The sequence below is a fragment of the Microtus ochrogaster genome, chromosome 8 (assembly GCF_000317375.1).
Source record: "Microtus ochrogaster isolate Prairie Vole_2 chromosome 8, MicOch1.0, whole genome shotgun sequence".
Taxonomy (NCBI): Eukaryota; Metazoa; Chordata; class Mammalia; order Rodentia; family Cricetidae; genus Microtus; species Microtus ochrogaster.
Genome location: NC_022015.1, coordinates 15,369,766 through 15,394,269, shown reverse-complemented (window position 1 = coordinate 15,394,269; position 24,504 = coordinate 15,369,766). Strand labels below are relative to the sequence as shown.

The 24,504-nt window shown below is 39.7% G+C and overlaps 1 protein-coding gene across 1 annotated transcript in view; it reads left to right on the top strand.

Annotated features, from left to right (window-relative positions):
- The window catches only part of LOC101981541 (ATP-binding cassette sub-family A member 3-like), a 109,559-nt gene that overhangs the window by 29,254 nt on the left and 55,801 nt on the right, over nucleotides 1-24,504 (top strand). The window contains exons 11-16 of the mRNA XM_005351177.3: nucleotides 5,912-6,043; nucleotides 10,009-10,138; nucleotides 20,824-20,978; nucleotides 21,177-21,332; nucleotides 21,918-22,128; nucleotides 23,341-23,491. Of these exons, the coding sequence (XP_005351234.1) occupies nucleotides 5,912-6,043; nucleotides 10,009-10,138; nucleotides 20,824-20,978; nucleotides 21,177-21,332; nucleotides 21,918-22,128; nucleotides 23,341-23,491 (935 nt within the window). The remainder of the gene's footprint in view (nucleotides 1-5,911; nucleotides 6,044-10,008; nucleotides 10,139-20,823; nucleotides 20,979-21,176; nucleotides 21,333-21,917; nucleotides 22,129-23,340; nucleotides 23,492-24,504) is intronic.

Below are 24,504 nucleotides of genomic sequence, written 5' to 3'. Positions count from 1 at the left end.
CTAGTCCCTCTGTAGCTAGTTTGCAAAGAGTAAGCAGGATTAAGTTAACAGTCTCTTCCTGGGGGCTGTGGTCTAGATCTACTGTTCCAGCGACAAACAACTGAGAGGAACAAGTTAAAGATTGATTCAGGCTTCAGTCTGCAGTCCCTTAGCCATGTCGCTTTGAGATGAGGAGAGGCAGAGCCTGACAGAACAAAGCCGCTCATCTCAGAGGTCAAGAAACAGAGCCGGGATGTCTTTGCTGGTGGGATCTTGCCCTCTTCACCTTTATTCTGTCAGTGCCTGAGTTACTGGGTGTTGCTGCGCATAGTCAAGATTGTCTCTTCCCCTTAGTTATTTTCTCTGGGAAACCTCTCAGAGACATACTCAGAAATGTGTTTTACTGAGTACCTTGGCAAATCTCAAGGTAATTAAGTAGACAATGAAGATTAGCCACCACAATTCCTCATTCTTGCACTATAACTCTGTTGTTTGCCATATGTATTTATGGAATGAAATTATTTTCTGCAAAGAAATCCCATCTGAATGGATACATGGTAATATCTGTAGACCCTAGTTAGGAGAGGACAAATTGTGCCCATGTCTATTTTTAATTTTTTATTGATATAAAGCCTCCATATTTATGGACAGTGGTATATAATTTTAATATACATATATGATGAATATTTGATTAAATCAGGTTAATTGCCATTTGCATTATCATTTCTTTGTTTTGAAAAACTTTGAATTCCTTTTAGTCTTGTAGAAGATACATTAATAGATTACTGTAAATTATAGTCACCCTACCATTCTCTAGAACAGTAGGTCATATTCCCTCTAAGTTCATTTTTCCCATTTTCTCCCTCCATTGCCTAGCCTGTAGTGACTCATTTCTAAGAAATCAGCATTTTTTAGCTTTCACACATGTATGGGAACATGATATATATCATATATATAACATGTATACATATATCATATATATGACACCATATATATATATTAATACATATGTCTTCCTGTATATGGGTTATTTTGTTTAACATTATTTCCTCCAGATACACATGCCATGTAGTAAGATCAGTGGGCTGCATTCCTGCTGCCCCAGCTCCTGGTCGCCTGGCTAGCTTATGCCCCGAAATAATTACACAGAAATGGTATTCTTTTAAGCACTGCCTGGCCCATTAGTTATAACCTCTTATTGGCTAGCTCTTACAGATTGATCTAACTCATTTCTAATATCCGTATTGCCACTTGAGTGTGGTTTACCGGGACGAGTCTAACAGGCATCCATCTTGGAGAGGAGAGTCATGGCGACTGACTGACTCGGCTTCTTTCTCCCAGCATTCTGTTCTGTCTACTCCGCCTACTTAATTTTCTGTCCTATCAGGGCCAAGGCAGTCTCTTTATTAACCAATGAAAGTAACACCTAGACCCTCCTCCATCAATGTCAAGGTAAGCAAATGGCACAGTCTTCTTTTATGATCAAACCATATTTCATTTGCATGAGTATGCCCTATTTTCTATGTCATTCATCCATCAAATCTGCGTCTTGGCTACTGAGAATAATGTTGCAGTAAACATGAGAGTATAATTGGATGTCCGCCCAGCCACAGAGTTGCTGTTTGTATCTTTGTTCTTATGATCAACTTCTGTGCCATTTTACTTAATGGATGTACTAATTTAGATTCCCACTAGCAGTGTGTGAGCATCCTTTCTGCATTCAGCTGCGTTTGTGAGTTTGTGTTTATGCTAATAGTCATGTCACTGTGTGTGATGAAATATCCTTGTGATTTTGATCTGTTCCTCCTGTAGTGATGTTGAGTAATTTTTACTTGCTGGCCCTTTGTATATCTTTTGAGAAATACCTGTTCATATAATTTGCCATTTTGAGATTGCATTGCATTTGTTTTTCTCAATATTGAGAGGTTGCAGTTGCCCATATCTTCTGGAAACACTGCTTTTGGACAACTGGTTTACGGATACTTTCTCCCATTTCACAGGTATGCTTTGCTGTGTTGACCACCACACCTGCTTGCAGATGACTCTTGGCTCCTTGTGATTCCATTGGGCTGATTTTGTTTGTGTTGTTTTGCTGTGGGAATCTTATTATATAAAAAAAAAAGTATCGCCTATCCTGATATCGCCCCATTTTTCTTCTAGTAGTTTTAGGTGTTTGATCTCATATGTGCTGAAAGATTGGTATCAGACCTCTTTCTGTGCACAGATATTCAGTTTTCTCAACAACATTTACTGAAGAGACTTTTATAATTCAATACATTTTTAATATTTGATACGTTGGTCAAAAACCAACTTCTATACATATATGGGATTATATTTGGATTCTATGTTGTGTTCCATTCATGTGTGTATGTTATTATTCCAGCTTACCCTGGTTAGATACCACAACTTTACAATACAGGGAAAGACAAGAAATGTTGATTTTATGGTCAGATATGTGTGTGTGTATGTGTGTCCATGCACACATATAAGCACATGCATACAGTCCAGTGGAAGATGTTCAGTGTCTTCCTCTGTCACTCTCCTTTGAGACAGGGCCTCTCACTGAACCTGGAAGGAGGCTAATGACCAACAAGCCCTGTATTTTAGTATCTTATTTAATTTCTTCAGAATTTCAAAATTTTGTTATAGAAGTCTGGCATTTTATTAAATTTACCCCAGGCATTTTTGTAGCTATTGTTATTATTGGTGTGATTATTTTCTTGATTTCTATTTATTACAGTTAGTTTGTTTTTAGTATCTTTAGAAGTCTCTTCGTTTCTGTGGGTTAATTGGTGAAGCTCATTGGATTTTTCAGTTATTGCCTGCAAACTGAAACCATCTGACTCCTCCTCCCCTATTTGGGTGACCTTTATTTATTTCTCTAACTTAATTGCCTGGCTAAAACTTCCACTACTGTACTAAATAAGAATGGTAAAAATATGAACACCCTTGTTCCAGATGTTAGAGGAAACACTTTCAATCTTCTCCAATTTGAGATGATGTTGGCTGTGGGCTTATAATAGTATTTAATGTGTTGAGTAAATTCTTAACATACTTTATTTTTTGAGCATTTTTATAATGAAGATATTCTGGTTTTTACCAAACACATTTTCTGTCTCTGTTGGGATGATGCTGTATTTTTTTTTATTTTTTTGCACTATACAATTTTCTCTACTCCTGTCCCTTCCACCCCATTCCCCTTCTACCCTCTTCTGTGACCCCCACACTCCAAATTTATTCAAGAGATCTTGTTGTTTTCTCCTTCCTTTGTTGATCCATGTATGTCTTTCATAGGGCCCTCTTTGTTGTCTAGGTTCTCTGAGGTTGTGAATTGTAGGTTGTTTTTTTTCTTTGCTTTATGTCTAAAAGCCACTTGTGAGTGAGTACATATTATATTTGTCTCTCTGGGTCTGAGTTACCTCACTTCAGATGTTTTTTTCTCTAGATCCATTCATTTGCCTGCAAATTTCAATATGTCAATTTTTTTTACCACTATATAGTACTCCATTGTGTAAATGTATTGACTTTTCTTTATCAATTCTTTGATTGCAGGCCATCTACATTGTTTCCAGGTTCTGGTTATTATAACACTAATTTGAACATAGTTGCGTAAATGTCCATGTGGTATGATTGAGCATCCTTTGGGTATATACCCAAAAGTGATATTGCCATGTCTTGAGGTAGATTTTTTCCTAATTTTCTGAGAAATTACCATACTGATTTCCAAAGGAACTGTATAAGTTTGCACTCCCACCAGCAATGAAGGAGTATTTTCTCTACTCCATATCCTCTTCAGCATAAGCTGTCATCAGTGTTTTGACCTTGGCCATTCTTACAGGTGTAAGATGGAATCTCAGAGTTGTTTTGATTCGCATTTCTCTAATGCCTAAGGATGTTGAACATTTCCTTAAGTGTCTTTCATCCATTTTAGATTCCTCTGTTGAGAGTTCTCTGTTTAGGTCTGTACTCCATTTTTTTTATTGGATTATTTGTTCTTTTGATGACCAATTTTTTGAGCTCTTTGTATATTTTGGAGATCAGTCCTCTGTCTGATGTGGGATTTCCATTCTATAGACTGCTGTTTTGTCTTGTTGACCATGTCCTTGGCTTTATAGAAGCTTTTCAGTTTCAGGAGGTCCCATTTATTAATTGTTTCTCTCAGAGTCTGTGCTACTGGGGTTATATTTAGGAAGTGGTCTCTTGTGCCAGTGCATTCAAGTGTACTTCCCACTTTCTCTTCTCTGAGGTTCACTGCACAGTGTGGCTAGTTTTATGTTGAGATCTTTGATCCATTTGGACTTGAGTTTTGTGCATGGCAATAGATATGGATCTATTTGCATTTTTCATTTGTTGAAGATGTTTTCTTTTTTCCATTTTGTATTTTTAGCTTCTTTGTCAAAAATCAGGTGTTTTTAGGTGTGTGGATTGATATCTGGGTCTTTGATTCAATTCCATTGCTCCTTCTGTCTGTTTTTACGCCAATACAAGGCTGTTTTCAGTACTGTAGCTCTATAGTAGAGTTTGAAGTCAGAGCTGGTGATACCTCCAACTATACAGGATTGTTTTGGCAATCCTGTTTTTTTTCCCCATATGAAGTTGAGTATTGTTCTTTTGAGCTCTGTACAGAATTTTGTTGGGCATTGCATTGAATTTATAGATTGCTTTTGATAAGATTGCCATTTTTACTATGTTAATTCTACCTACCCAAGAGCATGGGAGATCTTTCCATTTTCTGTTGTCTTCTTCAATTTCTTTCTTCAAAGATTTGAATCTCTTTTCATACAGGTCTTTCATTTGTTTAGTTAGAGTTACCCAGAGATATTTTATATTATTTGTGGCTATCACGAAGGGTGATCAGAGATGCTATGTTTTAAGTATCAAAACTTAATAACTTTGTTAAATATATAATTAAGTGGAGCAGGCTTTTCTCTATAAATATTTAAATTGTAAAGAAGACAGGGACTACATAGTACAGTGTGTTGTCCTTCTTGGTTTTGAACTGAGACACCATGGACTTGCCTTTCATTGTTTGTATAACTGTAGCATGAGTTCTAATTGTTCTTAATATTAAAAACTTGGAGTCAGATATTAGGGGTGAAAGCTGAAAGATCAGAAGCAAAGTGGCCAACCACTAGAGAGTTCTTATCTCTACCAGTGCTCAGACCAAAAGGGTGATCCTGTCCTCAGACTACTGCTGCTCAGACTGCACCGAGCTTATGTCTCCTCCCACCTTATATTCCTCTCTCCACTCAGTCATATCACTCCTGTCTCCACCTCCCTAGTGCTGGGATTACCTTTGTGTGAGCTGTTTCTCTTTTAACCTGGATCAATTTCGTGTAGCCCAGGGTGGCCTTGAACTAACAGAGATCCAACTGTCCCCCATATCCTGAGATTAATGGGGTTGAGCCACCACTGCCTGGCCTCTAGTGGCTTAACTCTGCACTCTGATCTCCAGGCAAGCTTTATTTGTTAAAACACAAACAGAATATCACTACATATAGCATCAGTAAAAAGGACAGTTTGGGGGAAAAATCAAAGTGGTTTAATATTTATGAAAATGATTTTATCCATACAGACTCACTGAGAAGTTGTAGGATATATCCACAATGAATAGATCAACCGTGTTAGAAAGATTTGACTCAAAGTGAGGCAGCGCTGCTCACTAGGCACTTCTGAGGCAACTTCGTTGACTTTCTTTTGAAAAGCTGAGCTTTAAGCACAATATATGTTCTGTGATTGTATTTAGAAATTCATAGTACAGACAGACAATTTGCTTCACATCATAAAGTTAGTTATTGTAACTCTCTTCAAAACTAGAGTGAAATGAGCCTGAGAACTTTGAAATCTTTAGAGCACTTAACTTTCCAATATTATTATTCCATTGGAAATATTAGTATTTCCAAAATTATTATTTTGGCTGTTGTTATTTTAGAAAACCTACTGGTTTGGAGAACCATCCTCAAGCAAGGAAGAAAGCCAAGTCACTGATCTACCCCCAAATGATTTTGTTGAGCCTGAACCTGTTGGCTTAGTGGCTGGCATCCATATTCAACATTTGTACAAGGTATTTATTCAACAGGTTTCTGTTTCTTGATAGGAGATTATCTATGAAGATTAAATGTTTGACATAGCCACAACTCTACAACCATGCCAATTAAGAGTCTTTTAGTAAGATATACTTTAAGTGTATACAAGAGAATCACGAGTCTATGTGTTTGCCTGAGCATGGTGGCACAGGTTTGTCATCCCAGCCCTTTGTGGAGGGGGAGGCTGAGGCAGAGAAATTGTGAATTTAACTCCCTTGGATTTCATAATGAAAGTCTGTCTCTAAACATACTGTTATTGATCTACTCCACGTAGCTAATAACGGTATCCTCCAAGATCCTCCATGGTGGAGTCAAGATGCAACATTTATCAAATAGTTGAAAATTATGCCCTGATTTGTTTTACAAGTTAGAATTTATACTGTTTGCACTATTTTATGTCAAAATATTGGCAAATATGAATTGTTAGGCTTTTGTTCATTTCTGATTCTGAAAGGGTATATATTTTTTTCCAGGAAACTCATGCCTGTTGACATTCCCTTGCCTCCCAAAGAACTATTCCAACTTAATTTGGATGTCTAATTTCATAATTCGTGGCAATTGAATCCTTTTCAGAGTTTCTGCTATTTGATGGGTTAAGGGCCAGTGGAGGACTGGTCATGTGGCTGCTTTCCCCCACTGAGCTGCCTCCACCTTCTGCTTTGATGACATTAGCACAGGTGTCAAGCAGCCTTTCCGCTGGTTCTCTTTGGGTATTTACTAACATCAGCCATTTTCCTACTATGGCAGTACTATAGCAAAGGAGGTACATTGTGCCCTTTCTGTTGTCTCTCTTCTCTTCAGCTTTCTTTGCCTGCAGAATTGCCCAGCATGCTCCTTGATTAAGTGGTCCATTCAGAATGGCGCTGACACACAGCTCTGCTGTTACGGTAGTTCATTTTCCCAGCTCTCTCCTCGAGCTTGCATACGGAGTGTCATGAGTGTTCAGCTGACCCACGGCCCTTTTCTGTAGCATTGATTGTTACTCAAGACAGTCAACAATTGGCTTCTGAGAATTCATTGTTTTCTAGAAGATGACTGGTGTTAGGGATACAGAAATGAGCACATCAGATAACTAGACATCTGTAAAATCAACAGGAACAGATTATTTACAATACCCACGGATGGTAAGCCTTCTAAGCTGAACTTAGAAGGTCTGTGTATTTTCCTCCTTTGAAGCCATGTGCTAATTATAACCATGGACTGATCACCCCCCACACACACACACAAAAGAACTCTACTAGAATAATGAGACACATATAAAGTTTTTTTTTAGGGGGCGGGGAGGAAGAGAGGGAATCATGGCTGCTGGTATGAGAGATTCAAAGCTTGGAGGATCTAGACAGATGGCCAGTCATTTAGTGATCTGTATGGCTGCCTGTGAGGTGCTATGGCTCTAAAAGGAAGCATGAGATCTCTATTCTTGGGGTACTCTAAAAACAAAGTCAGTTTTGGAGCTTGGAAATAAAACAGACTAAAGAAATAATTCCAAACCCTTGGACAAAAGAAACTGAAGAAATTTAGATCTGCAAGACAGTCTATAAAGAAGCAAGAGGGCCAGCTCGAACAGAAATGAGCTGGAGGTGAACTAACAAAACCCAAAATCTGTCTTTGCTCTGCTGGTTCCCAGATCAGATGGAAGTGATGCATCTTTTCTGTGTATTTAATCAAGTAAAGGGTTGCTCTATGGTGGACGATAACAGCTCTCACATAGCCATGCTTTTCTCCTACCACGTCTATTGAACAACTCAAACGTGTTAGACATGTGAAGAAGCATGAAGTAGTGACCATAATTAACAGTGAACATCTACAGCGGAAGAGCTTTAAAAGGAACATGCTAGAGATGTTAGGATTAGTAGGCATAGATTTAAAAATAATTATCAGTATATTAAAGAAAATAATTTTAAAATAATAAAAATAGAAAAATAGTAAGACTATGAACATAGAAACAGACTAGTCAGTGAGTATATAAACAACTGAAGCCCATAATTTATTTATATGATCCGATAAGCACACTGTGTTTAGCAAATTCAGAAAGCAAGTACATGTGGAATGCTTTCAAAAGATGCCATAAAAGCCCATCATGATGCAATCTCACCATAAACTAAAATCAGAGTGTTGTTCTCACCAGAGTGGGAAAAACAGTAAAAGATGAATAATTAGAAAGCCCAAAATATCAAAGAAAAGAATATAATTCTTATTGCCCTTGTTTGTCTCCCAGAAGATACCACGTATTTTGGACTTAGGACTTTGAGAAATTAAGTTGTAATGGACCTGGAAGCCTCCTCTCTCAGGACTAGGTCTCATCCTATCAGAAACTGCTATGAAGCTGTCTAGAAAGAAAAGCAATAATTAGTTCTACCCAGCTTAGAGCCTGTGAGCCGTGGGTGGCCAGCCCCCATCTGTGTAACTACAGTGCACCCTAGAATACCTTATACATGATACTGGGGGAAATTGTGGAAAACCCGGAGGGAAAATTGTAAAAAACCAGAGGAAGAGAATGTCTACTGTGAGGTAGTATCTTCTAGACATCAAGGGGAAGTTTCATCTTGGAATAGCAGCACTGTGGGAGGAAGGGAGATGACTTAGGAGGGAGGGAGAACATGAATGTACTTCAGTGTGTCTACAGAACAGAGAGGTCAGATGGAAGATTTTTAGATAGGGCTTTAAGGACCTTGGTTCAGGGCAGGAGCTAATGTCTAGGTGTTTTTAGCAAGAGTTCATGTCTCAGTGTTTGGTGAAAACCTCAAATGGCACCGTGAGTGCCTGGAATTGCTGAAGGTCAGGGTCAGCTTCACGTCCGCAGCAGAAAGTCTGCAGTTCTGTGTGTCAGACAGCACCAAGGCAGGCTGGAGTTCAAGTTAGAATGGAGAGAGAAAGCAGAGACTGTGGGGGCTGCAGATGGCTTTAAAGCTGTGAGTGACCCAAAGCCCACCCAGTTATCCCCTCTCAATGGGCTGATGGCACACATTGGATTTTTATTTTTGTTTAAGACACCACTTAAAAGAAAATGGCAGTTCACAAATTCGGGGGAAAAAGTTTAACTTAAGGCAACCAAAGTGACTTAAATGGAGAGCACAGCAGATGTTCACCGAGGTGACAAGCGGTCCACCGAGGTGACAAGCGGTCCACGTGCAGTTTGCCCTCTTTTCCCAAGCCCCGCTTCCTTCAGGCGCTGGTGGAGAACCGTGTGTCTAATTAGTCCTCGCAAGTTTCAGTCCACTGTTAGACATACGGTTTGCATGGTGCCTGCTCCCATGTGCCCAGCTGATAAAATGCCTTTCTTCCTTGTTAAGAATCTGACTATATTTACAGGAGCATTGCTCTAAGCTCTCTACTTGTACCATTGTATATATGCACACTTTTTCCCGTTCTCCTGTAACAGTTTTCTGTCATGGGGGAAGGTGCTGTGTATGGCATCTTCACAGCAACCCTCAGAGTGCATGCGACACCAGTTCTCAGTCAACGGTTCCCACCCATTTCTGACTGATGACTTCTTAGTAGTGACGGAGATGTCTGAGGTCCGTCAGCCCCACATTTTGGAATGTGTAGCTAGGCAAATAGCTGTGTGGCTCATGCAGGTAAGATCATAGGCAAGAGTGTTCTTTTTAGGTGTAACAAGTAGAGTCTGGAGTGGCTACAAGCTGGTGAAATGCAGTGGGACTTTCAGCAGATCATTCTGAAAACATTGGAGAAGGACTGACTGGGGCTGACTGGGGCTGACTGGGGCTGTCTGGGGCTGGCTGGGGCTGGATGGGGTCTATCAGCTTTAAGACTGGAACCAGAGCAACAGGAGACTTGTAAGCATTGTTTGTTAATTGAATCTCTTTTTGTTTTTTTTCCTCCAACCTTGAGATTAATGGCACTTTTCTCCAACTCTGAATAATTACTGAGTCCTGGTTTACATGTGACAGTAATCAAATTAGTCCTTGTTTTCCCTTTCCAGAAATTCACATTAAAAGGTAGTACCGTGATGGCAGTACAAGACTTGTCTTTGAACCTGTACGAGGGGCAGATCACCGTTCTTCTGGGACATAATGGGGCAGGAAAGACCACCACCTTATCGATCCTCACAGGTGTGTATCTGGGGTCACACTGGGGACAAGCTCAGTGGACCAAGGGTCAAGTGTGAGGTTTCTGCTGACATTTCTGAAGCCAACATCATTGTAGTGCAGCTAGTTAATCCACTCAGTTTGTAAGGTGCAGTCCTTATCATACAGTCAGATCAGCACTTATTCCTATGTCTCAGACACATCCAGCTCCCTATCTTTTGAGTGCCATTCTGAATGATCGTCCACGCCCCCATGTGTTTGCCTCACTTCCTGCTGCCCTCTCCACACCGCAGGAAGCCACTGCTGTTTTCCTGGCCTGCGTGGCTCTCACTGTGAATGCACACTATGAATACATACTAATTTTCTGAGAATATTTCAAACACAGCTAAATTGAAGTTTTGAATTCGAATGTCCCTATATGTGTCACCCCTATCCTACCATTCCAACATTTTACTATACTTTTATGTACCTATTAACCCATTTAAAATACTCAAAGTTAATTTTAGACATTAAATATTCTTTTTATTATATAACTTAGAAATTTTTTTTTGATAAAAATATTTTGTAATGTTTAAAATTTATTTGCTGAATTTTGACATATGTACACATCTGTGTAGTCCAACAGATGTGTCTTAAGATGCATAGAAAATTCTCTGATTTCTCAAATAATCCACTTAAAAATAAACTCCATTCTTATTTATTTATTTTTTGTGTCTGGGGTCTGGGGAGAGGCAGTTTGTGCCACAGCACATACGTAGAGATCAGAGGACAACCCTAGCATCTCTCTCTCCTCCCCATGGGGCTGGGAATTAAATTCGGGCTGGCAGGTGTAGCAACAAGTGCCTTTACCCGCTGAACCATCCCACCAGCCTAAGAATTCCACTTTTAATTCATTTCTACCAACACATGTCATATGAACCAATAACTATGTTTATTACATAAATATAGATTATTAATATGCAAAGTATTGGGATAGAAACCCAAAGTGAGTGGATAGGCCCAAAGTCCTTACCTCCAGGGGTTTTATATTGGATGGGAATTCTGATCTGTTACAAACTGGGGGACTTCAGCTCCAGGTTCTTTTCGAGTAATATCTATGAGGACTCTGTGCCCTTTTCCCCAGAGAGCGATGAGTGACCAGACCAAGCAAGAGAATTGTTTTATGATGTTTCTTTACTAGCAACTTTAATATCCAATGCATCAATGGGGTTTACAATCTTAATAGGCATGGGGGATTGATAATTGATAATTATTAATCCTACTAAACCTAATACATAAGACCAATTCATAACCTTAATCTAACTTATCACTTATCCATAAAACACTCCTTAACCTTAATACAACTTGTCCATTACTTATCTATAAAACACTTCTTAGCCTTAACTTATCCATTAACATTTCCTAATCTTATCAATTATCCATAAGATATCTCTTAACATTTTACACACTAAACATATGTATTAACACGTCTATGCTCTTCTCTTAATATCACATACACTCATGAAATAGCATCATACGACCTGGTATTCCCCAGCTTAAAAAAGGGCTTTTTGAATTTCTTCAGGCTGGGCTCTTGTCCACACTGGGGGCTGGATAGCGAGGATTGACTCTTGATCCCATAGTCTGCACTCAGGAGATAAGGTTCCGATGTCCTGTTCCAGGCTGGTATCGGGTGCTGGATTAATCCTTGACCATGTAGTCTATGGCCTGGTGCTAGTCTGTCTCAGAATGTAGGGCCTTTGGACTCGGCTTTTCGGGTGACCGAGTCTCGGGAGACAAGGCTTTTAGTTCTCTACTCTCGAGATTCTGTCTGCTTTTGAGTCCGAGGACGAAGCTTTACTCTTGGGATGGCAAAGCGTTCTGAAAGGCAGAGAGTATCTTGTCTGTTCTTGGGAGACAGACCTTCAATGTCCACTCTCAGGGAATGAGGCTTTGCATTCGGGATGCAAGGCATTAAATGTCTGTTTTCGGGAGATGAAGCTCTGTACTTGGGAGACAGAGCATTAAATGTTTAGGCAAGGCATTTAATATTGCTGCTTTTAGGAGGCAGGCTTGGAGGATCTCTCTTTCCATGGAGGCCTGATGCCAGAGCCATTGTGAGAAATGAGATAACCATCCTGTTTCAGCCCTCTCTTTTATGCCATTCAAAACTGCCCCTCGTTTGATCCTTCCGATAACCAGATGTCCTAGGTTATCAGTATCGACTGGCCACAGAAGGGTGGGGGTCCCTCTTGTGTGGCAAGATTATTTCGTTACCACGGTTGCTGGGTGCAGCCCCCCCCCATTTGGCAGGGCCAGATGGGTGTGGCAGCCTTCAAGCGGGCAAATGTTCTCTTAATATTTCACCATAGTAATTTTCCACACCACACACAAGAAAAAATGCTTTTATATTACACCACATTGCATTTATTCTTATTCTATAAATTTCCTGTTCTATCTACACTATATATGCCCCTTTATTTATTCATTCAGAGAAATCTGTTTCCATGCTCATAACAGATGTGTAGACAGAGGTTTTATAATGTGGCTTGAGAAACAGATAGATCTCAAAGGGATGGTTCTACCCTGGCAATCTTGACTAATTCCTGCTTAGGGAGGTGGTTTGGTGGGAATGAAATCTGAGTCTGGGGAAAGATGGCAAAAACCATAAACAGAAAGAGTGAGGTGCATTAAAAGGACATACAGAGCCTGGGGACAAGAGCAGGAGACTGCCACGTGACCAGAGAAGAGGAAAAGAATGAGGAATGGCAGAAAGAACAGACCAGGCCTGAAATCTCTAGCGCATGCCAGGTGAGTCGGGCTTCTGTAACAGTGACTGAGGCAGACTGAATGTTGTCGAATCTCCCCTGAACCTCAGTTGGAAAACCCCTGCTTAAGGGCACTCTTTCTGAACTAGTATCACATGGCTGTGAAGGAATCACTGTCATGGTTGACAGCAGGGCCGGACTGCCTACCACTCACCGAATGTGCCTGTATCTGCTGTTTTGGAACACACTCATGTGTTACATGTACATGACAAGTGTGCACAAAGATTTATCTTTGTCCCAGAACCCGTCCCCGTTGCTTTCTAAGGCAGAGATTTTCAAATGTCCTTAAGGACAATGCAGTGGCTAGTGCTTTGTGAGGGCGAGGTAGAGTGGAAGAGGATGCACAAGAGAGCTGGCGGTGCAACGGTGGCGGTGGAAGAGGGGCCAACACCGCCACAAGCCACTGCAGCATTGTTAAACCAAGGGGCCAGTGTGGTGGAATATTATTTGTAATGGATGTGTTACATTCATTTATGCTGTGGAATATGTGTTTAATGATGTAAAGATGCATTGCATTTTTCATGTTGCATTTGTTTAGCTCTGTGAAGCTGTGAAGCCTAAAACACCTGTATTTTAAGAGAGCTGAATGGCCAATAGCTAGGCCACAGAGAGAAATGTGTGGGACTACCAGGCATAGAGAATAAATAGAAAAGAAGGAGAGGAGGAAGGAGTTAGAGAAGGAAAGGAGAGGAAGACACCAGGGGCTGCCACCCAGCCACCCACCCAGCCATGGAGTAAGAAGTAAAGAAAGTGAAATAGTGTGGAGAAAGGTAGAAACCCAGAGGCAAAAAGAAGGTGGGATAGTTTAATTTAAGAAAAGCTAGGAAGAAACAAATCATGCTATGCCTGGGCATTTATAAATAAGAATAAAACTTCATATGTTTATTTGGGAGCTTGGTGATGGGTCCCCAAAAAGAAAAATAAAAACCAACAACAGACCAGTTTCTTCTTGAGCTTCTATTGGAGGCATGCTTTTCTAAAGATCTTTATGGCCTAGCATCATTGACTTTAGGCTTCTAAACCTAAATAAATCTGGCTTTAGCCACCAAGTCTGTGATAATTTGTTACACCAGACATGAAGCAAATACACTTGTTGACTGGATGCAAGAGGCACCTCTTTGTGTCCATATCCTTACAAATTCCTTTAACTGGTCATGCCTCTCCTCACACTTTAGATTTTTCTACTCATCTATGAAAGCCCAGCTCTAAGATGGTCTCCACATCTCCTCACTGATAACTGTTAACTCTAGCCTGTTTGGTAACCAGTGTGCCCCAGTGACAAGAATGGTCCCTCACAGAGTGCTCAGCAGACGCATGCAGGGCTTATTAACCACATGTCACCTTTGTTCATTCCTTTACTTCCATCATTAGATCTGAATTATTTGAGGTGAGGATCATGATTTGTTAACTTCTCTAAATGGTGGTATTTTTTTTTAGGTAAGTTTGGCGGAAGTCACCATTTCAAGCATACAGTTAAGTGGCTTTGGTACACTCATACTGTTGTGCAGCAGTTGCCCTAAAGGAAGCCTCTAACTCTCAGCTGTCACTTTCTGATTAATGTCCCATCTTTCCAGCCACTGAGTGTCACCAGTATGATTTCAGCACCAGTGGACTTGACTGATATGTAGCCATTGTGTGAGGATTTGAATGACTGTCACATGATCTTTCCTTTTACTTCGAAGGAGAACTTTGTAGATTTCCTGCAGGGAAGGTTATTATTTTCAGACTCACGCTGTATTGGTTATGTGGAGATATCTTTGGGGGAGAGTCTGGATGGATATAGCCAAGGAAAAGAAGCAACTTAGAGTTTTATCAGTCAGTGAATAGATAAAGAAAATATGATACAAAATGGAATACTATTTAGCCATAAAAAGAATGGAAGCTCTGTCTTTTGTGACAATGTAGACAGAAATGGAAAAATCAAATGAAACACAGAAAGACAAGACAAAAACTGTACAGTTAAATTTGCATATGGAATAAAAATTGTTACTTTAGAAGTTGAGAGTAGAATTGTGATTACGTGAGTGTGGAGAACAATGGGAAGGGATGGATGGAGACATTGGATTAATGGTTACTGAATTAAGAATAAGAAGTTCTAGTGTGTTATTGTACAGAAAGAAAGCACCTGTATTGATCGCAGTAGTTCCCATATGTTAAAAATTCTGGAGGAGAGGATTCTGAAAGCTTCCAGCATTATATAATGCATTCATTCATGCATTTGGAGGATCACATGGCTCACCATTAACTAATGCAGACAATGTTATGTTTTATGTGTTAAAAAATAAATTTAAACTTAAAAAGATAAATTAATTGAATAATCATATGATATGATAAATACAGAGCTGGAAAAGAAACATGTTTAGACTACTTTCTATTTGGTCTCGATCAGGATCTTTTGAATCTACTTCCTATAAAAATGTAAGTAGACGTTATCTACATTTACCAATGATGTAACGTTCCAGGTTCCTGGTGGCTGTACCTGCATCCTAAAGGTACAACTGACCTATACCCCAGCTTTCCCAGGAAAGGTAACATTTACTGAGTACTTCTCTTAAATAAATGGCTTAGTTATGCAACTCAAAAGTTCAAAAACAAGAGCAAACCAAACCCAAACTCAGTAGACAGCAGGAATTAATAAAGTCTGAGTCAAAATCAATGAAACAAAATAAATAATACAAAAAATAAATAAGCCTAAAATCTGATTCCCTGAAAAAATAAATAAGATTGGCAGGATATTGCCCAATTATAAAAGAATTAGAGAACCCAATGAACAGAATCAGAAATGCGCAAGGAAACATCACAACAGACTCCACAGAATACAGAATATCATAACAGGATATTTGAAAAACCTGTACTCTATTAAGTTGTAAAGTCTTTTTAAAAAAGGACAACTTTCTAGATTAAGTCAATCCATCAAAATTAAATCAGGAAGAAGTCGACAATGTAAACAGACTGAAAGCAAATGAGGAGATTGAGAGAGTAATTCAAAGCCCTCCAGCTTAAAAAGAAAAGAAAAAGTTTAGGATAGGTTCACAGAAGAATTCTATTAGGCTTTCAAAGAAAATTTACATCCAATCTTTCTTAAACTATTTTAAAAATTAGAAACAGAAGGAGCACTCTCAAACTGGCTCTACGAAAGAAATATTACTGTAATATCCAAATCAAGTAAAGACACAACAGCGAACAAAAACAAAAGCCCCAGACCAATATCCTTGCTTAACATAAAATTTAAAATACCCAATAAAATGCTTGCAGACCAAATACACATATACATAAAAAATATTGTACAGCATGACCAAGTTGAATTTAGCCTAGAGATTTGGGGGTAGTTCAGCATATACAAGTCAATAAATATAATAAACTTCATAAATGGACTTAAAGACCAAAATTGCATAATCATCTCAGTAGCTGCAGAATAAACTTTCAGCAAAATTCAACACAGCTTCAGATAAAATCCTAGAGAGACTAGGACTAGAGAGAACACATCTTAACATAATAACAGCTGTAAATGTAACCCCAGCAGCACAGACACTGAGAGAAACAGTTAATAAATGGGACCTCCTGAAACTGAAAAGCTTCTGTAAAGCAAAGGACATGGTCAACAAGGCAAAACTACAGCCTACAGAATGGGAAAAGATCTTCACTAACCCACATCACACAGAGGACCGATCTCCAAAATATACAAAAAGCTCAAGAAATTGGTCATCAAAAGAACAAATAATCTAATAAAAAAATGGAGTACAGACCTAAACAGAGAACTCTCAACAGAGGAATCTAAAATGGGTGAAAGACATTTAAGAAAATGTTCAACATCCTTAGTCATCAGAGAAATGCAAATCAAAACAACTCTGAAATTCCATCTTACACCTGTAAGAATGGCCAAGATCAAAAACACTGATGAGAACTTAGGCTGGAGAGGTTGTGGGCTAAAGGGAACACTTCTGCATTGCTGGTGGAAGTGCAAGCTGGTATAGCCCCTTTGGATGTCAGTGTGGTGATTTCTCAGAAAATTAGGAAATAGCCTTCCTCAAGACCCAGTAATAATACCATTTTTGGGTATATATCCAAAGGATGCTCAATCGTGCCACAAGGACATGTGCTCAATTATGTTCATAGAAGTATTGTTTGTCATAGCTAGAACCTGGAAAAAGCTTAAATGCCCCTCGACCGAAGAATGGATAAGGAAAATGTGATACATTTACACAATGGAGTACTACACAGCAGAGAAAAAATAACGACATCTTGAATTTTGCAGGAAAATGGATGGAGCTAGAAGACATCATATTGAGTGAGGTAACCCAGACCTAGAAAGACAGTTATCGTGTGAACTCATTCATAAGTGGTTTTTAAACATAAAGAAAACAAGTGAACAAATCACAATCCCAGAGAACCTAGACAACAATGAGGACCCTAAGAGAGACATACATAGATCTAATCTACATGGGAAGTAGAAAAAGACAAGATCTCCTGAGTAAAATGGGAGCATGAAGATCTTGGGGGAGGGCTGAAGGGGAGGAGAGAGGCAGGGAGGGGAACAGAGAAAAATGTAGAGCTCAGTAAAATAAATTTTAAAAAGCTGTAGATGAGAAATCTACAACTAACATCATTCCAAATGAAAAACAATTAAATCAATCTCACTGAAGTCAGGAACAAGACAGACTTTCAATTATTCTAACTTTTCAATATTGTGCTCAAAGCACTAGTCAGAGAAATAAGGAAAGAGAAGTGAATTAGACAGATAAAAACAGGGGAAAAGGAGTCAAACTGTGTCTATTTACAGATGATAATATACATAAGAGATTTCAAAAATTTTACCAGAAAAATTCTAAAAATCAGTGAACAATTTCAATAACATGGTAGACACAGACTCAACACACACACAAATGGATAGCTTTCCTGTGCCCCAACAATGAGTAGGAGATCATGGACACACTCTGATTTACAATAAATAGCAATGAGTAAACTTGAGCAAGGAGGTGACAGCCATCTACAGAGACAATCTTAAACCTTGGAATAAAGAGATAAAGACACTAGAAAATGGAGAGACATCACAGGCTCATGGACTGATGGAATTAATTTTGTGAAAATGGCCATTCTACCAAAGCCATTTTCAGATTCAATATAATGTCATTTAAAATTCCCATCTCATTCTTCAAAGAAATAGAAAAAACTATCCTAAGATTTGCATGGAAGCACAAAAAAATCTGGATAACTAAAATAATTCTGAGTAAAACGAACAGTGCTGGAGAGATTTACATTCTAGACGTGAAGATAGATTACAGAGCCATAGGAATAAAGACAACATGGTACTGGCACAAAAGCAGACATGTGTTTTTGTGAGTTCATGTGAACAAATTTGAAAGTGAACAAAACTGAAGATTCAAAAAACATGAGTACAAGTAGATACAGCCATCTGATATTTGACAAAGTTGCAAAAACATGTTAGACAAAAGAAAGCATCTTCAGTGAATGGTGCTTAGAAAAGTGTATGTCCACATGAAGAAGAATGTAACTAGAGCCATCACCTATCACCAAACACAAAAGCTGACTCCAAATCAACCACCTTAATGTGAAACATGAAGCTGGTGGAAGGTCTTTGACAGGTCTATATGATGCAGGTCTAGAAAAGGACTTTCTAAATAGGACTCCATTTGCCCTGGAATTAAGGGCAACAACTGATAAATGGGACATTGTAAAACGAAAATGCTTCTGTATATAAAAGGAAGAAGCTCAAGTGAGAAGGATGCCCATAGAGTGGAAAAGAATCTTTTCCAGCTAAACATTTGAAAGAAGACTAATATGCAATTAGTCTTCAAGTCTGTTAATTGGATATTGCAAATTGCTTCGGGCTCTATAAAATCAGAGAATTCTCCAAAGGCTAAACATGAGTGCATTGTCTGGCCCAGTTATTTAACCCCTTGGTATATGCCTCCAAGGACTCAATATTCTACTCCAAATATAGTTGCACAGTCATGTTTATTGCTGCTTTAATCACAATAGCTAGGAAATAGGAACAACCTAAATATCCTTCAACTGATGAATGGATAATGAAAATCCGGTACCTATACACTATGGAATACTACTCAGCTGTAAAAACAGCACACCAAAAAACCCTGAAATCATGAACGTTGCACTGTACTGAGTGAGGTAACAAAGACCCAGAAAGACAACTAGAGTGATGTCTCTCATCTGCGGCTCCTAGCTGCAAATCTTCAGGTGTGGGTAAATACCCTGGAGTAACTGCAGGTACCAGGAAAGCAAAAGGGGCACTGCAGGAGTGGCGACAGAGAGGAGAATATCAGCGTGCAAGTGATTTGAAGGGAGAAATGAAAATGGAGGTGAGACGAGATCAATACAGGAGAGGAAGAGTGCAAACTAACAGTGAACATGTCTGAAAACAACCCCACAAAGAATTGTATTGTTTCTAATTACTTAAAATTACGTATAATACAAGTCTAAAGGTATACATATATAGTTTAAATAAAAATTTCCCATCTGGGCTGACAGTGCTCCCCACAGGAGCCATAGACTGTGTGACAGAAACCCCAATACCAGATATGAGAAGCCCCTTTCCAGATTGTTTGGGCAAATCTAAGAGACTCCCTAAACTCCATAGGCCATTGCTGTTGCCATTGGTCTTCATTCTAGGGCTTGAAGGTAAATCTCTATTCCTGATGACACCATATACTTCAGACATAGGATTCTGCGGATCTGACCTGGATTTCCCCTGAAAGCATCCTCCCTGAGGACCAGCTATCATGGTAACAGAAGGTTCCGTGCAACCTTCCACAGGGGAAAGCAATCAACAGCCCTGTCTAACTGTGGCACCTCTGTACAGCAATGACCCACATGGCAAGGTAACCCTAAGGGTGCAGTAGTGGCATGTATGCCTCAGCAATAACCACAGCTCACTAATTGGACTTAAGGCCTGCTCAACAAGAAGGATGGCATGCCTGTTACTGGAACCTGGTCAACTACCCAGGGCTAGTGAGGTGATGGATCTTGGAGGGCAGTTACACCACAGCTTTACTAAACCTTTATAATCCTTGACTATATTATAAATATTTACTCTTATAACTATAGACCTCTTCCCTTATCAAGAAACTTCAATAGATGGAGACCATTGCAGAAAATTACAACTGACCAAAATTCAGAAAACAAGTGTGTGGTGCCTAGCTCAGCTGATACATCTACAACACACCCCCTGCACCTAAGGCTTGGGGAGCATCAAGGAAGAAAGTGTGGAAAGATTGTAAGAGCCAGAGGGATATGAAGTCTACTCTGAATTGTGTCTCCTAGAAATGTCATGGAAACTACACCCATGAAATCTCAATGACATGACTTCCCAAAAAAGACCCAAGTAAGGAGGATACTAGTTCTCACAGGGTCCCAACCATCCACAGAGAACTTCAGGCAACTAAGGGATGGAGAGAGAGAGAGAGAGAGAGAGAGAGAGAGAGAGAGAGAGAGAGAGAGAGAGAGAGAGAGAGTCCTCAGGGAAGAACCTCCTAATTGGCTATACATTATATAGACTGTGAAGGTTGTATTTACATATCTGAAATACATATATACCTACTTATCAGCAATTAAAAAAGAGGTCACAAAATTGAGAGTAAAGGGAGGTAAATGGGAGGGGTTGGGGGAAGGGAGAAAATGCTGTAATTACATCTTAATTCCAAAACCAAACTATTTTCAATAAAGATATAAAATTAAACAAAAAGGAAAAGTAAGTTCTTTCTCCATCATTGTCAGATCATGGCCATTGACACTGTGTATCTCTGTGGGAGACATTATTGCTTTTGCATGATCTATAGACTCTGTAGGCTCGGCTCTAGGGAGCAGCAAAGCATGTCATGCGCCCTTGCTGACGCTAAGCCCTGCCATGTCTTTGCTTAATTGCAGGTTTGTATCTTCCTACCAGAGGAAAGGTCTACATTGGTGGATATGACATCTCAATGGACATGGTTGAAGTTAGGAAAAGCTTGGGCTTGTGTCCCCAGGATGACCTGTTGTTCCCGATGCTGACTGTGTCAGAACACCTTGATTTCTACTGTGTGGTGAGCACTTTTTTTCTGCACTCTTCACATCCTCCAGGCAGTGTGAGCAAGGACCTGCAGCTCTGCCTTCATCAAAAGTTCCTGCTAGAGGCAACAAGAAGGACAAGCGTATGCAGACGGCTCTGTTAAAGTCCTAATGTAAGAATGTTCTAAGCACAAAGTTAAAACCACTATATAAACATTGATTCTTCTTTTTAGATAAAAGGAATGCCTTCAAATAAAAGAACCAGAGAAATTCATAGGATGCTCACTGCTTTTGACCTGCTGCATAAAAGTGATACAATGTCCAAGAATCTGAGTGGAGGGATGAAGCGCAAACTCTCAATCATCATAGCTCTTATAGGGGACACCAAGGTAAATAACAGTTAGAACGGGTTCCTGTGGGGCTGGCAAGATGGTTCCAAAGTCCCTGTGGAGCACGTGGAGATCTGCCTCCAGATCCCCAGCACCCAGGTAAGAACCAGGCATGCTTGTGGGTGTCTATAATCTTAAAGCAGAGATTATGTCATGGAGACAAGCAGATCCCCAGAGCTTGCTGTCCAACCAGCCCAGCTCATCGATGGCTTCTGGGTTCGGTGTGAGACCCTGTCTCAAAAGAGAAGATGCAGAGTGATTAAAGAAGACATTGGACATCAATCTCTGACATCCACACATGTAAACACACAGTAAGAAATAAACTTAAAATAGGTCTTTACTCCTCCAGATTCAAACACAAAAGCAGGCACAAATTCAGCTCTCCCAAATGTAAGGAGAGGGGCTTCCTATTATTAATGTAGCTTACATAATGTGGTCATAGGTGTGACAGTCCATAATTTATCAGTTCTCCATCCTAGGGTAGGCTAAAGTCTGTATCTTTGCTTAAATATGGCCCTTATGTACAGTGGGTTATCCAGTAAGCGCACAGTAAATAGAGCCACGGTTACTTATCCTTGTCTCTAGGTGGTGATACTCGATGAGCCAACATCTGGCATGGATCCAGTCTCAAGGAGGGCCACCTGGGACTTACTTCAGCAATATAAAGAGAACCGTACCATCTTGCTGACCACACACCACATGGACGAAGCTGATGTGCTTGGTGACCGCATTGCCATCCTAGTCATGGGGACCCTGAAGTGCTGTGGCTCTTCACTTTTCCTGAAGAAATTATATGGTCCGTCTATTTGAATCTTTGGATACTGGTGCTGTAGTGACGTCCTCTTAGCTAGGCATGGTGGTGTGTGCCTGTGACTGTGCATGGTAGGCTGAGGCAGGGTAGAACAATGAGTTGGAAGCTCTACATAGGGAGACCCTGTCTCAAAAAACATTTCCAACGTCAATTTCATTCTCTTTTTGTTTTCTCTAAAAAGACCTAAGTTCTATTGCATTAGATATTAAGTATTTTGGTCCTCGTTTCTGGATATAACTCATACATCACCTATCTATTCAATTTTTTCCATTCTGACCCAATAAGCATATTCTGACTTGGAAGATGCTCCTTATTGAACCAATGAACATAATCATTATATTTATTTCTTTCACATGGCTGATAATAACTGATAATTTGTCATAGGGACATTGATTGATAGGGAAGAAAGTCAATGACCACACTGATATTTGACATTGTTTTCTCATTTGAACATTGGTACCAAATCCCTGCTGTGTGAGCTAAACCCTTTCTAGTTAGTGTTCATGAACTATTCCTCAAATGCAGCACCGCATCAATCAGAACTTAATGGACAAGAAATAGATGAAAAGTAGGATCAAATAGCCTTGACTTGAGTGAGTATGCAGTCTGATTAGTAAGACTAAATTATTTCCAGGCCTAGTGATACAGGCCTGTAATTCTAGCAATCCAAGAGGCCGAGGCAGGAGAATTGTGAGTTGAAGGACTGCTTGGGTTACACAGTGAATTCTAATCCAGCCTTGGCAATTTAGGGGGATGTTGTCTCCAGAAGTGCAGAGGACCTAGGGAGCTGTTCAGTGGGTAGAGCTGGTGCCACGCAAGCGTGAGGATCTGAGTTGGGGTCTCCAGTAAAAGGCAGGGCATGATGGTCTGCCCCTGTGACTGCGGTGATGGGAGGATGGAGGGAGACAGGAGGATCCCTGCACCTTTCTGACCAGGCAGTCTAGCCAAACTGGGGACTTCTAGGTTCAGTGAGAGACCCTTTTTCAAAAAAATAAGAATATGGAGGCCCGGTTGACAAAGACACCTGGAACATCTCCATATGTTCACACACAACATTCCATAGCCCCATACACCTCACACATAACTAAGTACAATTTACAGAATAAAAAGAGTGTTGGAGATATAGCTCAGTGGTAGAGCACATGCTTGTCAAGGAGTTAAGGCCCTGTGTTTGATCATCCAAATGGAAACTTTCAGGTGTGGGATATCACCTAGTCATGGTGAAGACTCTTGAATGTGATGTTGAAAAAATTTCCGAGTTGATTAAGAATTACATACCAACTGCTGAGATGGAGATGAATGTTGCAGCTGAATTGTCATTTATCCTGCCAAAAGAGTACACACACAGGTAAGGATCCAGAAAGGCTGCACAGCGACCATTGGGTCATTAGAAACTGCAGTGACCTTTCTCTGCTTCCTCAGACTTGGCAAATAGATCCTTGCTACTTGCCTTTCGAGACATACTAGTAAGAGCATTTGCTTTCTAAGTTGTCACTAATTATACAGAAGAAAGCCACAAAGGTAGTGTCCATAGACCTTTATGAGCAAGCATTGAAACTGGGATTACTTAATGATAAGATAGGGCACTATAATGATGTTTCTTTTTCTTGCTGAGTAGAGACAAGTGAATTTATATTGCTCTATAAAAAGGTTGCTTGGCTGGGCAGTGGCGGTGCACATCTTTAATCCCAACACTCAGGACGCAGAGGCAGATGAATCCCTGGGAGTTCGAGGCCAGCCTTGTCTACAAGAGCTAGTTCCAGGACAGCTAGGACTGTTAACACAGGGAAACCCTGTCTCAAAAAAAAAAAAAACAAAAAAGGGGGGTTCTTAATGTTTTCTTATGATTTTTAGTACACATATATAATATATAATTTATATGTATAATATATAATGTCTAAGGTACATTGTGAAGCTTTGATAAATGCTTATGTTACAGAATGATCAAATAATAAATGCATTACCTCATATACTTATTTTTGCAGAAAAAGCATGTTAAAGTGTACAACACATGAAATTTATAATTGCCATTCTGTGCTAGGATCAGTGATGTGTATTGCTCCTATCTAACTGGGAGTTTGTACTTTTTGATCAACAGCCTCATCCCCACCCCACTCCCACAAGGCTCTGATACCTCCATTGTGCTTTCTACTTCTGTGAGTTCTAAATTGTAGACCTTTATATACAGGAAATCATGTGCCATTTGCCTTTCTGTGTCTGTGTTTTTTCACGGATGATAGTGTCTCCTAGACATATGTCGGCTGAAATGGATAATGACCCTCATTTATTTATTTATTTATTTATTTATTTATTTATTTATTTATTTATTTATTTAGTTGAAAAAAATTTCCGCCTCCTCCC